The sequence below is a fragment of the Girardinichthys multiradiatus genome, chromosome 10 (genome assembly GCF_021462225.1).
Source record: "Girardinichthys multiradiatus isolate DD_20200921_A chromosome 10, DD_fGirMul_XY1, whole genome shotgun sequence".
In the NCBI taxonomy this organism is placed as follows: Eukaryota; Metazoa; Chordata; class Actinopteri; order Cyprinodontiformes; family Goodeidae; genus Girardinichthys; species Girardinichthys multiradiatus.
Window position 1 is genome coordinate 2,131,924 of NC_061803.1, and position 19,066 is coordinate 2,150,989.

General features: G+C 38.8%; 1 protein-coding gene across 3 annotated transcripts; it reads right to left on the reverse strand.

Moving 5' to 3' along the window:
* Positions 1-1,380: 1,380 nt before the first annotated feature.
* LOC124875207 lies at positions 1,381-14,262 on the reverse strand. 3 transcript variants are annotated; one of them, XM_047377204.1, is made up of 9 exons: positions 14,034-14,262; positions 7,488-7,523; positions 6,054-6,089; positions 5,716-5,940; positions 5,339-5,620; positions 4,888-5,166; positions 3,704-3,907; positions 3,167-3,277; positions 1,381-3,088 (listed from the first exon to the last, which is right to left on the reverse strand). In XM_047377204.1, the coding sequence occupies exons 2-9, from the start codon at positions 7,519-7,521 to the stop codon at positions 2,628-2,630; spliced, it is 1,632 nt and encodes a 543-aa protein (XP_047233160.1). In that variant the 5' UTR covers positions 7,522-7,523; positions 14,034-14,262; the 3' UTR covers positions 1,381-2,627. The 3 variants fall into 3 exon arrangements, with proteins under 3 accessions (XP_047233160.1, XP_047233159.1, XP_047233158.1); XM_047377203.1 differs by having other exon boundaries at positions 7,488-7,566; positions 14,034-14,261; XM_047377202.1 differs by lacking the exon at positions 14,034-14,262 and having other exon boundaries at positions 7,488-7,649.
* Between the last annotated feature and the right edge of the window lie 4,804 nt (positions 14,263-19,066).

The window sequence follows — 19,066 nt, forward strand, 5'->3', positions numbered from 1 at the left end:
TCAAGTATCTGTAAGTGGTGTACGATGAACAAAAACGTAGACAGGATCAACTATATTCATTACAATGTGCAAAAACTAGGAAATTGGACACAAAGTGGGTTTGAAACTGTCCATGATCAATTGGCTTCAACTTCCCTGATGTCATTCCAGAATAGAATTGCTTTGGACATGTTGTTAGCTGAAAATGGAGAAGTTTGTGCTATTTTTGGAGAAAAATGTTGCACATTCATACCTAACAACATTGCTTCTGACGGCAGCCTCACTAAAGCCATAGAAGGTTTGAGATCTCTAAAAGGCAAAATGAAAGAGCATTATGGAGTAGACGCCTCGATGTGGGACTCCTGGCTGGATGTGTTTGGGAAGTATAAAATTTTAGTATCATCAGTAATAATTTCCTTTGCAGTGTTTGCTGCAATTTTGACATTGTGTGGATATTGTTGAATGCCCTGCTTTTGTACTGTTAACCGTCTCATCACCACAGCTATTTCTCCTATGGAAGACAGAATTACACAACTCTATCTGTTATTTAAACATCAGGATGATGAAGATGATGAGGATGGGACTGATCACTTTTCTGACCTGTACCCAGATCCATCTCTATATGATTCTGTGATTTAAATGTCAGTAAGTACCTCTTGTCTTTGTACTCATGAAGATAAACTTACAGTTACAAAATCTGACAGAAGTGGCTGTTAAGTGATATGAGAATATGAGCAGATATAAGACAAACAGGGGGGAAATGTTGGAATAATTGAATAAAGATTTGTCTTATAGTTTCTCCTATTTATTAACTTGACTATTTGATTATATAACCTTTCATAATGTATGTGTGAGTAAAGGATGTGTGAGTTTGTCTGCAGGCAAAGATCATAAATGGAGCTGAACTAGCAGAGAAGGAAGCAGTCTAGTTGAGGAGGTCATAAAGATGAAGGCTGATTACACTCAACAAAAGGCACAACTGACCCTACAAGTTGGAGGAGACTGTGGGAAATGTGTTGTTAATGTATAAAGCTGTTTATGACCTGTTTATGATGCAGCTGTTGTTTTCCCCCATCCTTTAGAGAACAATGTTTTTGTAAACTAGGGACCCCCGAAAGACAATAAAAAGAGGAAGCGGTCGGATAGGCTTCAGAGCGGTGCGAGATCTGTAACTGAGCAAATCTTGACCGTTTCTCCTCGCAAAGCGAGTAAAAGGAACTAATACTTTGTCTCTCTTTTCTTTTTGTGTTGTTATAAATATTGTTAGGTTGGTTAAACCTGACAGTTTGTAACGAATCCTCAAAATGCTCAACGTTTCAGCTGGCTGGACGTCAAAAATCTAATGACTTATTCATCATTTATTGTCACTCTGAAGTAAAAAACACCAACAAATTGGACCCATTAGATTTATGAAGCTTTTATTTTAGCAGACATGGGTATAAAACAAAATACTGTAAAAAATGTTTACATCTGCATATAAAAATGTGTGATTTTCTGTTTCCAAAATGCAAAACAAATCCGTAAAAAATAATACTGAAGCATGTAATAATGTTCCCTGTGTTATAACTGCATGTTTTACTGGTAAATGTGCATTTTCCTACTGCGAAGCTGTGTATTATTTGCATCTGGTTAATCTTTTTTTAGCAGAGTGAGTTAATAATAGTTTTGCTGCGATTCAAAGTACGTGTAATGTGAAGGTAAGCAATGAAAACAGATGTCGATTACTGTGAAGCAATCTGACTTTAAAAAACAGAAAGACTTGTTTTGTTTGTTGATGTTCTCTCCATAAATGAACATTTTACCACATTTTGTAACACATATTGGCATTTTGTTGATTTTTTTTAGAGTTTCATTTATTTAACATTATAAATATAAACAACAGACGTGAACTAAAATAATTTTCCCCATAATTAAACAATATAAGGCTGCGCAGGTCATCAGACAGCTAGTTGAAGCTGAGGTGGGTAGTAACTAGTAACATTTACTCAGTTATACAGTTAAAAAATGGTAGTTCTACTGCACCAAAATATTATTTTGAAGTAAAGTTACTCTTACTTCAAATTCAAAAGAGCTTTATTAATACCAAGGGAAATTAAAGCACACGTTCTGGTTACTCCATGAAGTTACTTCATTGAATGAAGAACAAGGATGTTTTGGACCGATTGTTCGGACACAGTTTCATTGTTTTATTGTTATTTTCTATCTGCTGAGTCTGCTCAAATTACTATACAGTAAACAGGAAATATTGTCAGAAAAACTACTTTGTTCTGACATATAAACACTTTACCTACTATATTTGTTTTTTAAGAGCTTTATGTTGTGAACACGTTAGATTTGAAACCGTTTCTTCTTCCTGAATTTGCTTTTTTGTCCTAATGTTGTTATTTTTACTCTTTAAAATACCAGACTACTTAATATTTTTGTCTGATTACATCATATTGTACAAATTAAATCAGATGTTTTGATCAAACTGTCACTAAGTACTTTAGTAGCCTTTAAACCAAGTACCTTTTTACTTATTTGAGTCATTTTTTGGATGGTTACTTTTTACTTCTAGTTGAGAACAAATGTATTGAAGTAATGCTGCTCTTACTCTTCCTCCTCTGGGTGGAAGGAAATCCATCATTCTTCATCTTACATCTGAACTCTCATTTGTTCTCATTTATCTCTTCCACTATCTCCACCTGGCTTAATGCGCCTGGCCTCCACTCTGCTTGCTTGGTTTTCAGGGTTTCATATTCATCTTTTTGGATTCCTTCTTTCTTTAGAGCTTCATAACCCCCGTCTCCTCCCTCACTTCCTGTGCCTGTCTTCTTCTCTACTGAACTGGTATTCAGGGTTTCATATTCATCTTTTAGGATTCCTTCTTTCTTTAGAGCTTCATAACCTCCGTCTCCTCCTTCTGACGCCACGGTTTCTCCCAGGGTGTGGTAAACCTCCTCTTTGTTGTCTTGTTTCGTCAGTGCTTCGTATGTACCGCCTGTCCCCTTTCTGCCCTCTGTCTCAGGTTGAAGTGTGTCATATTCGCCCTCTTTCACACGCGCCACGTTCAGAGTCTCATATTTCGGATCTCCTGTTTGCCTCATCTGTACTTCCTCATAAATGTCCCCTAAAATAGAGAGATATTTGATAATGTGTGAAAGCAGAATGCAGTTAAAATGTGCAAAACTAGAAGATTTGTACTGACCTTTAGTTTTTCTCTGCTTGTACCAACAAAATATCACGAGAAAAACACAAATTCCTATCCCAACAATAGCAACCAAGAACCCAATCACCGTCCCAATTATGCTGGTGCCATCTGAAAGAGAAACGTGGAACATCAATGTATGAAACATTAGCAACAGGGCTGCCTGGGAACGGTGTGGGACTGAGATGGGGCCCGTGGCAGCACCCACTGCTCATTGAGAAAAGTAAGAACAATACAGTCTTTCATATTAGAATCTCTATAGGTGGCCAGTAACAGAAAGAAGAAACGTGAGATACAGATGAAAAGATTTAGTCTTGCTCCTTCAGAGTGAGGTTTGGGAGCCCTGAGAGTAAACATCTGGTGGTGCATGTGAAGATCCACAGTTACATATTTCTGGGAGATTTAACCCACACAGTTCATGGCTACGTTTAAATTTCAAAGTATTTTTAAGAATGAACTGCTTCTAAAACTGCAACTCTTGCTGTTGAGCTGAAAGATTATCGTTGTTGGAGGAAGCTGATAGAAGCAGGTACTCACAATTCACAGAGTTGCTGGGTAAGGTCCTCATGTAGCCCAAAACAGCTCTGCAGTGGTAAGTACCACTGCTGCCGGGTCGTTGGTCTTGCCCAAGCATTTTCCATGATTTGGCGTTTTGCTTGTAGTAACTGTATGTCATTGGACCGCTACAGGTTGGACAGGAGCACTGCATGCTGTCGGAGAGTACCGCTCTGAACGGACTCGCTGAAAGATACAGAATTACAGAAGCACCAAAAATTATTCAACCCCCACAGCAAACAAGGTGACGCAGTTTAAATACATTTGATAAGGATCCAAATTCAGCACTTAGTCGTAGTTCTGGTGACCATTGCAGTCTGAAATTTGTTCGAACCCCTGACCTGAACTCTTAAGAAGGACACATGTTTGGAAAACCAGGGCTGATCTTAGGCACAGCTGATGCACTGAGGTTTTATTTTGCACATTAAAGCACATACGGAACGCTGATGGTTTCCATGCCTGAACTCCAACATTTACACCACGACGGACCTGAACGCTGCTGTTTGCTCACAACTATATAAAAAAGACCAATTGGTTTGGGGGTTTTGTTCAGTGGAGCAGTGAATCAAAACTGGACATTTTCTGGCTCATGGATGAGCCATATGCCTGGAGTAGTAAGAATGAGGCCTACACTGAAACAAACACCATGCCTACAGTGAAGCATAGCTGTGGCTCAGGCATGCTCTGGGGCTGCTTTGCTTTTTTCTGGCATGGGAAACCTTCTGCTCATGGAGGGAAAGATGGATTTAATCAAGGATGAACCTTGTACATCATTCTAACTTCAAATAGGCCAGCGATTTCTAAAGTCAGTCAGTCAGGCAGTTCACAAAAGTCCTTGACCACCTGACTTGAGCTCTATGGAAAATCTCTGGTGGGAACTGAAAAAGGCAGCTGCAGTACACACACAGACCTGCAGTCATGAAGAGTGGGCTAAGATCCCTCAGGAACGTCGTCTGGATATCCAGCAGGTCAAAAAGGTGCTTTACTAAATACTAAAGATGCTTGTCATAAACAGGTTGGATAATTGTGAAGCTGCAGTAGCAATTAAGTCTTTGTGGGTTAAATTCAGAGAACCCATTAAAGCTTTAATGCTTGTTTGAATAGTTTTCTGCTCTTAGAGAAACTAATTAGCAGTGGTGGTCAGAGTGGGGCGGCGGGGTGCGTACCATGGACCAGCACCTCCTGAACATCAGAGTCGTATTTATGTGAGGCCTCTATGGTCTGGGCCTTGTATCTGTAGGTGGCTTCACACTTAAAATCTCCTCCTTCAGATTCATTGATTTTGGTGATTTTATAGATAGGTCCTGTAACGGTCGCATAGATTCTGTTGTTTTTGTAGAAAACAGAGTTGCTAATGTCATTCGTTCCCCACACTAGACACGTCAGGGTCAGAGTCTCTCCTGCTGCTGCAGGGAACGGGTCCATTTCCAGAGTCACTTCCTTTTCTGAAAGACATTTAAAACCAGAATAAAGGAACATTTTAGACCAGAATAGTTGAAATTCTTTAAACGTTATTATGTTTGTGAATGAATTTCTTTTAACATGCCCTGGTAAAGTTATATATTCAGAAAAGATAAGTTCATTACTATAAGGGCATAAAGTGAATGATAAGCCTACCAGTGGTCCTGAGTATGACTTGGTTACTTCTGTAGGTGTCATTCTTCTTAACACACCAATAAATGGTCTCAGGGACATTCAGTGGCCTGGTTTCAAAGACAAATGACGTTGCACTTTTGTCGACCTGTTTCAGGTAAACCGCCCATGTCTGTTCTCCCCGGGTAACTTTGCAGAACCATCCGTCCAGTCCGGTTTCATTTTCAATTTCCAGTAAAACTTTGCTGTACTTGCGCATCACTGGCTGACCTGTTGCGATGGTGAGCGATGCAATGGGTACGTATTCTGTGTTGGACACAAACTCATTTATAATAATGAACAGCGAACATTCCTTTGCATCTTTATGGGGTTAGAACTCAATGTTTTCCTCTGTACTTTACCGAGAACACGGACATGGAAGTCATCACTCCTTGTGTCTTTGATTTTACATTGGTAGGTTCCTGAGTTTTTGGAGGCAGCTGGTGCTATCTTCAGGATACTATTCTTGTTTTCCAGAGCTTCATTATTGAAATACCAGGTTGCTGTGCTTCCATTCGAAACATCCTTACAATACAAGTAAAACAAGTCTCCAGTGAAGATCGACTCCAGACGAGGATACATGGACACTAAGGATGCAGAGGAATTAAAAAAGCAATGTGTTAGTGAGTGCAGTTATGACTATGAGAGTGTAACTTGTGGAAAGCTTTCAGGATATAACAGAGAGGCGGATCCTGATTACCACTTGGTTTCTGACATCTCACCAGGAGGGGCATCACTGCAACATTATGGAGAAAAATAAAGTTACAGATTTTCATTTGTTCCCACATTTATGATCAGTTTAGTTTGTGTTTTAATTGTTAATATGTTCTACATTGTAGATAGAAAGACTAACAATCATCTTTATGTCATCTTAACATAATAATTGACAAGGATTTATTTTATAAATGTGAAACTGCACTTTAAAATAAATAGATAAATCATCTTTCAAAATGAAATATTTGCTTCCAGTGGTTCTCATTTGTGTATAGACTATGTTCCCACTCAGAGCCTAAATAGCAGATTAATCTGGTATTTAGGCTGGACTGATGTACCAAACGTTTGTGATCACAGATGCACACAATGAACCGCACCCAGAAATCATCATGAACGTTACGTGAGAACGATGGAGATATTCCACCCATACAGCTTCTGCAGGCTGGTTCCGCTTTATAATTCAGGCAGAAGACTTGCAATGATTTAATCAGTTATTCTAATGCACACATCAGCTTTTTAATCATCAGCACCTTTGTTATGACTGAGTCATTTCTTTTCCATCAATTCAAAACTTATTTCTTCTCAGCAAGATTAACATAATAACTTAATTATGACCTATCTTCTTCTCTCTTATGCTTTTCTCATTTTTTTTTATTTGACTCAAGCTTTATTCAGCTTTCTGAGTTATGTGTGTTTTTATGGAAGGTTTAGTTTTTTGTTCTGTAACAACCCATCATTAGATGTCCTCAGTCCTGTCACCTTGCAGCTCTCCACACCTGCTACTCGTCCAAACCTTCCCAGAACTTAAACCTCCTTGTTCTTTCTGTCACTCATCTGCTTGCTGTGCGCTTCTTTCAAGAGGCCTCCGGCCTATCTCTGTGTTCCTTTTGCATTTCAAACTTTCTATTTGACATACAAATTGCACTTTTCATTCAATTTTAAAGAAACAGAAAGGAACACAACTGCCACGAAAAACCGCAAACTGACACTAACCTGAAATTTGAAATCTTGATGAATTAAATAGAAGCTTCAAAATAAAAAAAACATCTTGATCTTCAATTAACAGATATTAACTGTTCTTTGGGCAATTAAAAACATGTATCTAATTTAGTTCCTATGCCTTTCAAGCATTTTTGGTTTTGCTGCAGCAGGAAATCACTGAAAGGACGGGAAGTGTAGCTATTCTTTAAATTGTTAGTTTAGAAATTGTGAGTCAACATCATTACTTGAACTGAAACTGAAGACAGAAGCTTAAAAGCCTTTATTCTTAGGTCACACAAAATAATTGAGAGATTCTGAAAAGAAAAATTAAATAACAAGACTTACTCATCTAGTAAAACTAACAACAGCGAATGGTTAAGAGATAAATTTGTCCCTATCTGATGGTGAAAGACTTTAAGCCTTGCTGGAGCTTCCTTACCTGCCAGGAGCAGCAGTTCTCGTCCACCTGTCATCCCTCCAAGCAATGCAGACAAGAAGTCAACACATCAGCTGGGGCACTGACAAATGACCACAGTCAAAGCTGTCAAGTCAAAGATTTTGTAATGTTGAGGAAGTTCTGCTGTATTCAGTAGGTGGAGTGTCGGAGCCAACAAGAAAATGCAGAAGGGAAAGACTTTCTTCAAGACCCAATTCCATTTTTAAATTTAACTTCTCCATTATGTTGCGGCTCTTTTCTAGCAAGATTCAAAAGGTCATCAAATTCAACCTGATCCCAGAATTCATTACACATCTTACTGAGGAAGGTGGATAAAATCCAATATTAACCTCATAAGCTTGTTTAAAAGTTACATCAACCAATTAAGGATCCTAAAAAACTTACTTTCTGCAGTTTTCTGACTAAAGGGCCTGTGTTATAATTATAGAAGTAATATTTCTTTCTATTTAATAGTCCTATTTCCATCAGTTACTCTTCAAAATGGATAAGACAAGAGAACATGCAGTTAAAGTAAGGCATACTCATAAGGTTTTATGAAAAATAGCTACAGGCCTAAACTTGCCTGTAGTTACATTCAGAGCAGTAAATCAAAGGTTCTCAACAACAGTGTTAGCGTGAGGAAGACAGTAAGAGAGGTGAAGACAAATATCCAAGGCTCCCTGGTTAAGTGTGTGCTCATTTTACTCACCTGAAGATCATGTCCACTGAGGCAAAAAATCTCACCGCCTTGTACAACTCATGCTACGGAGGTCACCATGTTTTAGGTTTTAACTACCAAACCATGCAGAAAAACCTTACATTACCATAATCCTTATTTCTGCATCAACTAACTTAGGCCACACCCACTTACACCTAGAATGTTTTTTGTTTTTTGCTACGGTGCGACAGTGCTAGCTAAAACTGAAACCAATCTGAAAAATGTTACTGTGGCTCTTGTTTGAATTTCTGCTGCGATGGAAAGTTATGCACAAAAAAGAAAAGATTTTTAGGAAGCATTCAAAAATAATATAAAATTTCAAAATGGCCTTCACACCCCTAACTACAAAAAAGATTGTAGGGTTGTGTATCAACATCTGCCTCTAGGGGGCGCTAAAATTTAGAGACGTTTATTATGCAGTAACAGCTGATTGGATTTTCATGAAACCTTGCAGATACCTTCACAGGATAGCTCAGAGGCTGCCTCTGGAACATAGTCATGATTGGTTTACTAACAAAAGTTTGAAAAATTGCCAAAAATCAGTCAAGTGATTGGTGTGATGAGCTCAGATCTTCACAATAGATTCCGGGGATTATTCTGTATTATTTATTGTTTCAGAAGGTCATTGTTTTGGTGACAATTCTTAGAAAATTCTAATGAAATAATGCACACTGCTTCTTTAGGAGAAGAAAAGTTTACTAATTTAAAAATGATGAAGAGACAACTGGTTTCCTCTCAAGAGCCGACGTGGGGGACCTTTTATTCAGAAAACATCTCTGAATACATCTTCATTCAAAATCCCAAAGAATCCCAAAGTATCCCTTTCATGAGTCAAGATATATATACAACAGTCATATCATAGTTGTGTATATGAGACATTTTGACCAATCAGACGTACCCTTTCACTTAAGCACACTTTGACACTCACAACGTTGATTCTCAAGCACAGTTCCAAGAACAGAAGTCCAGGCAAACATCTGGAAAAGCTCAGATTGGTCTACGTGACAGTTTACAATAACAATTTCATCACTTATCTGGACCGATGAACTTTAATGTCAAAGCGACCTGGCTGGATTCAGGATATCATAATTCTTTCCAGCTGGACTATTTCTATCCAGCCTACACGTTTGCTTCTACAGGTCCTTCTCAAAATATTAGCATATTGTGATAAAGTTCATTATTTTCCATAATGTCATGATGAAAATTTAACATTCATATATTTTAGATTCATTGCACACTAACTGAAATATTTCAGGTCTTTTATTGTCTTAATACGGATGATTTTGGCATACAGCTCATGAAAACCCAAAATTCCTATCTCACAAAATTAACATATTTCATCCGACCAATAAAAGAAAAGTGTTTTTAATACAAAAAACATCAACCTTCAAATAATCATGTACAGTTATGCACTCAATACTTGGTCGGAAATCCTTTGGCAGAAATGACTGCTTCAATGCGGCGTGGCATGGAGGCAATCAGCCTGTGGCACTGCTGAGGTCTTATGGAGGCCCAGGATGCTTCGATAGCGGCCTTTAGCTCATCCAGAGTGTTGGGTCTTGAGTCTCTCAACGTTCTCTTCACAATATCCCACAGATTCTCTATGGGGTTCAGGTCAGGAGAGTTGGCAGGCCAATTGAGCACAGTGATACCATGGTCAGTAAACCATTTACCAGTGGTTTTGGCACTGTGAGCAGGTGCCAGGTCGTGCTGAAAAATGAAATCTTTATCTCCATAAAGCTTTTCAGCAGATGGAAGCATGAAGTGCTCCAAAATCTCCTGATAGCTAGCTGCATTGACCCTGCCCTTGATAAAACACAGTGGACCAACACCAGCAGCTGACACGGCAACCCAGACCATCACTGACTGTGGGTACTTGACACTGGACTTCTGGCATTTTGGCATTTCCTTCTCCCCAGTCTTCCTCCAGACTCTGGCACCTTGATTTCCGAATGACATGCAGAATTTGCTTTCATCCGAAAAAAGTACTTTGGACCACTGAGCAACAGTCCAGTGCTGCTTCTCTGTAGCCCAGGTCAGGCGCTTCTGCTGCTGTTTCTGGTTCAAAAGTGGCTTGACCTGGGGAATGCGGCACCTGTAGCCCATTTCCTGCACACGCCTGTGCACGGTGGCTCTGGATGTTTCTACTCCAGACTCAGTCCACTGCTTCCGCAGGTCCCCCAAGGTCTGGAATCGGCCCTTCTCCACAATCTTCCTCAGGGTCCGGTCACCTCTTCTCGTTGTGCAGCGTTGTCTGCCACACTTTTTCCTTCCCACAGACTTCCCACTGAGGTGCCTTGATACAGCACTCTGGCAACAGCCTATTCGTTCAGAAATTTCTTTCTGTGTCTTACCCTCTTGCTTGAGGGTGTCAATAGTGGCCTTCTGGACAGCAGTCAGGTCGGCAGTCTTACCCATGATTGGGTTTTGAGTGATGAACCAGGATGGGAGTTTTAAAGGCCTCAGGAATCTTTTGCAGGTGTTTAGAGTTAACTCGTTGATTCAGATGATTAGGTTCATAGCTCGTTTAGAGACCCTTTTAATGATATGCTAATTTTGTGAGATAGGAATTTTGGGTTTTCATGAGCTGTATGCCAAAATCATCCGTATTAAGACAATAAAAGACCTGAAATATTTCAGTTAGTGTGCAATGAATCTAAAATATATGAATGTTAAATTTTCATCATGACATTATGGAAAATAATGAACTTTATCTCAATATGCTAATATTTTGAGAAGGACCTGTACAATAACAAGTCCATCAGTCATTCCTCATGCCAAGACCTTTTCCCTAGTGTATTCTGTTTTGCAGGATGCTTGCATGTTTACTCAGAGTGAACAATTCTTCACAGAATTCATCTTATAAGGGTAAACACAATAATAACACTTTCAATCTACTCAAACAAAGCTTTAAGCCTCAACACATATCAAGCCAGTAACTTACTATTCATATTCCTTTTTAACAGTTCCTTATTTGTTTTGTTTTTTCATTAAGTCTTAGTATCATTCCGCCCCTTAATGTTTAATCTAAAGAAACAATAATTCTGGCATGGTCCAACTCAAATCTCTAGTAAAATCTTTTTCTTCCTACAATAAATTGATTCCTGTTAAATCACAAGTCATTTCTCTTCACCTATCAGTCTGATATTGAACATTAAATCAAGCTGTATTCTCTGTTTTTCATTTCTTCCTCTTGGTTTGTTACACCTCTCACTTTCTGACTTTTACATTGTTCAACAAAAGAAAATAACAAAAACTCATATTACACTAAAAACACATTTGCACACTAACTAAGCAAGGATAAAGCATAGACTGTCATATTGTATTATCCCAACATTCTGGTTAATGAAATAGTTTGAACCTGATCCAAGAATTTGTTCCACCCACTAGAATATTTTTAAAGTTGATGCTTTGGGAGGGATGCGGTCGGATCTCTGAGCCGAAATAATTAAAACAGTACTCAGAAATATTCTCTCCTCAAACACCTTCACGAGAGGGTACTTTTATTCTTCAAAAAGCGCACAGTGTCATATTCATCACAAATTCCAGAAGTCACCCTGGCCTCCAGTCTGTGCAGGGTTGTTTTTATACAGATACAAAGCATTGGTGTGTATTTGGGCCTTCTTAACCAATTGAAATCATTCTTCTCCTTTACATAACATTCCTTGGCACATTCACACTGTTATCTCTACTTTTTCCGAGAATACACTCCGGCCCAACATCTGGAAAACATCAGATTGGCGTACATGACAACACTCTCATGACTTTATTAAGATGCAGGCTGCCAGGTCAGTTGACCTGGCAGGACTTTAGGGATATCAAAACTTTCCCAACTGAAACACAGTACAAGCTCTTATTATTCCATGTAACACTGGCCTGGCAGAGTCAGAATATCACATGATTTCCTGCTATAACAAACTCATTAGTCTTTACCTCTCGCCAAGAACTTTTCTCTAATGTAATCTGTTTTCCAGACAGGCCTGTTTCCTCATGCACAGAAGAAAGAATTCACAGAATTCATCTTATAATGGTAAACACCATAATAACACTTTTAATCTATTCAAACACAGCTTTATGCCTCCACAATGCTTTCTATGGTGTTTTTAAAATCTAAGAACTCAAAATATGCAAAAAAATAAGGAATAGATAGAGATTAAGTTCTGATTCTATACATTTAGAGAATTTATTTTCATAAAATTTCTACAAAATATGTAATAAATTGCATGATTAAACTTTCCTAAATTCAAACACAGCTCTATGCCTCCACATATCCCCCCTAATTAGGTTTTAAGCTAATTAACAGCTGAGAGAGGTCTTATATTCATATTGTAAATATCCTGTGAGTATAAGTGATGTAGTAAAGTGATTAACCGAATAAAAATGCGAACGATTATGAAAGAAATTGAAGATACTCTATGTACAATATTAAGCAACCCTAAATGATTGTTCTTGTTTAGGTCTGAAATTTTGGATTCAACTAATTAATTAAGATCCTATTTAGAGCTTCTATGCGCACATTATTTTAACTGTGTTTGACTATGCTAAACTAAACCTATTCACTAATTAGACCAAATCCGGCTACTCTGTAGCTTTTCCCAAAAGTCTCCTTCAGGAACACATCTCATCAACTCACCCATGGAAAACATCCATGTCAGTCAAACTCCCAAGCTTACGTATTGATGAAGGGGACGTTCAGGTCGGCTTAGGTCACACCAGTCGAAAAACCCACCTGTCCTAAAAGGCGGGGAAAAACATCTGGAGGCCTCAGAGAAATCCCATTCTCGTCCAATCTGAACGAGAGATCTCTGTTTTGAATCTAATGTATCATTATCATCTATTTTACAGACCTTTCATGCCAATCAGGTCCTGGTTCATCATTCCTATTTACCACAATATTTGTAACAGAAAACATTGACCATGTTGAAACTCTGGAGCTGAATATCACTAGAATGGATGCTCCCATTCTATCAGAGAGCATAAACAGCTTGAATCACTTCAGAACATTAAAACGACATACAGACAAATTCAAAGTTATTACAGAAAATAGAAACATATCAGTAAAATTCTCAGCAGCAACACAGTGTAGTTCAGTCTCTGTCCTTGGTCTTCCTTGAACCTTCTTTAGTCTCTGCGATTGGTCTTTTCAACTTTATTGTTCTGCCATCGCATTTATCCTGGTTCAGGGTTAATGAAACAGTTTGAACCTGATCCAAGAATTTGTTCCACCCACTAAAATATTTTAAAGTTGATGCATGTTGATAAAGTTGATGCAGAACACAGATCACCAGTGCTCACCATAGAGATCTCAAACAAAAAAACAAAAAACCACTGCAATCAACATTGCAATCTCCAAATCATGTACATGTAAAACTTCGACAGCTGTGGCCTTTTTTCCAGTGCTTTTTGCCCTCTGGAAATCACACGGAGGCACAATTCTCTTACTACACTTAAATCCACCGGCTAATTTTCCTCAAGGTCTCCTACGTACCTTTTCTATCAAGTTTTTTATATGTATGAAATAGCTGTCTCTTAAGCAAGAAGGATTAATTCTCGGAGAGAATCAGTATTAACGCCAAGTACTATATGACAAAAAAGCTTATGCTTTGCCTTGGCATCCACAACTCAACCGGGGAGTGCGCACTTACTGTTTTAAGACTGCCTTTAGCCAATTCCAACATTGTTTTTTTTAGACAGTCTCCTTGCATGCAAGGCATCGTGAAGATTGCTAAAAGAGAGAAAAAAGAGAGAGACCAAAGTCTATCTATTCACTAATCAGTCGAGGGACCCGGGAGGCCGAGATTCTTTCAACAAGAAAAGAGACAAGAACTCACCTCCTCCTGCTGTGGGCCCTGGGCCACAGCCACCCAGGCCCCTCTCCGGAGGAGCGACCGCAAACCAAACTCCCCGTATGGGCCACCAATATTTGGGAGTGATGCGGTCGGATCTCTGAGCTGAAATAATTAAAACAGTACTCAGAAATATTCTCTCCTCAAACACCTTCACGAGAGGGTACTTTTATTCTTCAAAAAGCGCACAGTGTCATATTCATCACAAATTCCAGAAGTCACCCTGCCTCCAGTCTGTGCAGGGTTGTTTTTATACAGATACAAAGCATTGGTGTGTATTTGGGCCTTCTTAACCAATTGAAATCATTCTTCTCCTTTACATAACATTCCTTGGCACATTCACACTGTTATCTCTACTTTTTCCGAGAATACACTCCGGCCCAACATCTGGAAAACATCAGATTGGCGTACGTGACAACACTCTCATGACTTTATTAAGATGCAGACTGCCAGGTCAGTTGACCTGGCAGGACTTTAGGGATATCAAAACTTTCCCAACTGAAACACAGTACAAGCTCTTATTATTCCATGTAACACTGGCCTGGCAGAGTCAGAATATCACATGATTTCCTGCTATAACAAACTCATTAGTCTTTACCTCTCGCCAAGAACTTTTCTCTAATGTAATCTGTTTTCCAGACAGGCCTGTTTCCTCATGCACAGAAGAAAGAATTCACAGAATTCATCTTATAATGGTAAACACCATAATAACACTTTTAATCTATTCAAACACAGCTCTATGCCTCCACAATGCTTTCTATGGTGTTTTTAAAATCTAAGAACTCAAAATATGCAAAAAAATAAGGAATAGATAGAGATTAAGTTCTGATTCTATACATTTAGAGAATTTCTTTTCATTAAATTTCTACAAAATATGTAATAAATTGCATGATTAAACTTTCCTAAATTCTTTATAGAACACAAACCAAAATTATATGTGACCCAATTTTCAATAAAACATTAATGAACTACAGTAAAATGAAAAGTAGACAGTAGAAGCCCTGGGCCCGGCCCCCTTTGAGCTCCGTCCCTGTGGAGGGGAACTGGGAGCCCCCATACATGAGGTACTCATGTATGTTTTATTTGTGTTTGTTTTTTTTTATTATTGTTTGAGACGCTGGAGGCTGTTGATACAGTTTGTCACGGAGGTTCATGACATGACACGGTTTTTCTGTGTAACCTTAGAAAATATTTTACTCTTTTTAACAGCAGAACAAACAGAATGAGGGGATTAATTGATAGGCTTACAGATAGATACAGACGCAGAGCTGACTATGCAGAAATAGCCAGAGTGAAACACAAAGAGGAAGAACCTTTTGAAGAATATAGGATTAGACTGATAAAAGTGTTTAAAATACATAGTGGTCTACAAGAAGATGAAGACGAGCAAGGAGCTTATTGACAGCAGTTAAAAAATGCACTACATGCTGGTTCCAGGGATGCAATTAATACCTGGGTAAGGAGACATTTTATAGGGTTCCCCACAGCAAATCTAGAAGATTATGTTAATCATGCCCTCCATGCAGAAAAAGTAATGAAGGATAAGAATCAGAAAAAGATAGCCAGCACCTTTTTTCAGCAAGAAGAAGAAGAGCAGATTTATTATCAGAACAACAGAGGAAGAGGAGGATTTAGAGGCAGAGGACAAAACCGCAGGTGTCAGAGAGGAAGAGTGAGCAGAGGAAACTACAGACAATACACCTCAGGGTGTTGGTGTTGTAGGAAAGAAGGACATCTGATCAGAGACTGTCCTGAAAGGAGAAATAATGATTCAGCATGACTAGGACAGAAAACAAGTGAAATTGTTCCTAGTACCTCACCGATGAAAACAAAAAAACAAAAACACAGGAGCAGGATGTCCTCCTAAATTTCTAGGACCTTCTCTCCCTAGATAGCATAAAACCTGAAGTTAACTTACTGTTGAATGGAAAATCAATAACTTTTCTTTGTGATACCAGAGCATGCAGGACCACCTGTAGAGAAACAATCCCAAATTCCAGACTTAGTGATCAGCAAATAACAGTAAGGTCAGCTAGTGGAAAATTGACACAAGTCTGTGAGTCTGAACCAGTTTGGATAAGAGATCCCAATGGACAGTCATGTCAGCTATCTATTCTAATGTTCCCTGAGTGTCCGGTGAATCTATTGGGACGAGATGGATTACTACATCTGGGGTTAGCATTAATTAAGACCTCAGAAGGACATATTGTAGTAAAGAGAACAGCAGAACTCAGCCAAGGAGATTATTTCGTGTTAAAAGGAGTGAGACCATTTTATTACCACTATTCACTGGATGTTCCAAATAAGCCACCCCTAGACGTAGGGACAGCTTTATTAACAGAAGGAAGAAATGTTATTACTCGACTACAAGATCAGATGACACCAGATGATCTACATATTACCATGTGGTATAAAAATACTCCTGGACTAGATAAAACTTATGAAGAAGCATTAACTAAAGTAACTCCTACCAAAGTCATGGTAACTTATGTTTATACAGATGGGAAGAGTACGTCAGTTGCTGAAGTAGTGTTAGAGGAAGACACCAGGAAGCTCTGCAACATGTGGACACCTCCACACATATCTTTATTCAAGGATAAAGAACTCAAGTAGCAGGATATGAGAAGAATAATGCAGAGGGGAAAAGATGCCACAGACTGGTTTGCAACAACAATGAATACAGAAACCAGTGCATCCACAGGATTAACTAGGAAGCCATTATTCTGGACGGTGACAGTACAGGAAGGGATACATTTACATACAAATCAACAATGAGAAATATTTCTTATTGAACAGGAGGAACAGTTCTTGAGTGAAGTCCCTGATAAGTTATGGTCAACAGACCCTACTGATGTGGGTTTAGTAAAGGAGCATTACCTGTCCAAATCAGGGCAAAAACAGAATATAGGCCCAGTGTAAAACAATACCCTTTGAAATATGATGCAAGTGAAGGAATAAAACCAGTAATAAAGGATGCAGGCTGCAGCGTGTCATTCGGTCTGCTGAGAAGGTGATTGGCTGCAGTCTACTGTCGCTCCAGGAACTGTACACCTCCAGGACCCTGAAGCGGGCAGGGAAGATTCTGGCTGATCCCTCCCACCCCGGTCACAGACTCTTTGAGACTCTCCCCTCTGGCAGGAGGCTGCGGTCCATCCGGACCAAAACCTCACGCCACAAGAACAGTTTTTTCCCATCTGCCACCAGCCTGGTTAACAAAGCCCAGAAACCACCCTGACACTCTCCCTTTCCCCCACACCCCACCCTGTTTTTGCTGACAGGACACCTGTAACCTGTAACTCTATGCATTACATTAACGCTCAGCTTGGACTCCTGCTTTACTTGCACAATGATCACCTGCACTGTTGTATTGCTCTTGCATCTTATACTGCTCTATATTTACTCTCACTCACTTAAAACTGTGCACTTATATTTATATTATATTGTAGATATGTTTGTACTGTTTAATTTGTACTGTATTGCACCGACTACGCCAAAACAAATTCCTTGTATGTCCAAAAACGTACTTGGCAATAAAGCTTTTCTGATTCTGATTCTGATTCTGATAACTGCAGGGGTGATAATAAATTGCGAGGACTCATCATGTAACAACCCCATTTTCCCAGTTAAAAAACAAGCTCCATCAACAGGATGGCGCTTGGTACAAGACCTACAGGCAGTTAATAATGCAGTTGTTCAGAGAGCACCATGTGTTCCTGATCCTTATACATTATTAAATTCCCTAAGACCAGATGCTAGAATATTTACTGTAGTTGATATAAGCAATGCATTTTTCTCTGTATCTATAGATAAAGATAGTCAGTTCTGGTTTGCATTCACCTTTGAAGGACAAAGATATACGTATACCAGACTACCTCAAGGCTACTGTGAAAGTCCAACTATATACTCTCAGGTAATGAGTGTAAGTATGGCCAAGTTTGACCCTCCAGGAGGTAGTCAGGTTTTACAATATGTTGATGATGTGCTATTAGCCTCTCCTGATGAGGAGACCTGTAAAAATGACACATTTAGCAGAAGAAGGACACAAAGTCAGTAAAAAGAAACTTCAGTTGTGTAAAAATGAGGTTAAATACTTAGGTCATAATCTTAGCGCAGGGGGACGCACAATTGTAGAAGAAAGAAAGACTGCAATATTACAAGCTCCAAAACCAGTAACAAAAAAGCAAATTATGTCCTTCCTTGGACTAACTAATTATTGTAGAAACTGGGTGCCAAATTATGCAGAAATAGTAGCTCCATTAAACAAATTAATGTATGAGGAAGAGCTGAAAATGACGTCTGAACTGAAATTGAGTCTAGAAGCTGAAGAAGCATTTACCAACATAAAACAAGTTCTAGTTTCCAGTACTGCTTTAGCATTACCAGATTATAGTAAACTGTTTGTTCAGATGGTAGATTGCAAGGGACATTTTATGACTTCAGTTCTGGTTCAACAACATGGAGATAAAATGAAACCAATAGCGTATTTCTTTTCAAAACAGACAGTGTTGCGTGTGCGCAACCATATTGTGTGAGAGCTGTAATTGCTGCCTCCATGGCAGTTGAAGTCAGTGCTACAATAGTGTTGTTTCACCTTTTAACTTTAAGAGTTCTCCATGCAGTTTCAGCATTAATACTGCAAACAAATATGACCTTTCTATCACCTGCCAGACATTTGTCCTGCATGTCAACCTTACTGTGACAACCACACTTAACTATAGAAAGGAGCACCACTTTAAACTCAGCAACATTGTTACCCACACCTGAAGATGGAATTCAACATGATTGTCAAGAATTAGAAGAAAAAGAAGAAAAAACTGGAAGTGATTTGCAGGATCACAAAATAGTTTATGTGAATGATTTCTCCAGAAAAGATGAGAGAGGGACGATACAAACAGGATATGCGTTGGTTACAAAATATACAGTATTAAAAGAGATGCAACAACAAAGCTCACTACAGGAGATAGAAATGTGGAAAAAACATGGAGCTGCATTAAAAGATGAAATCTATATTTGACCAG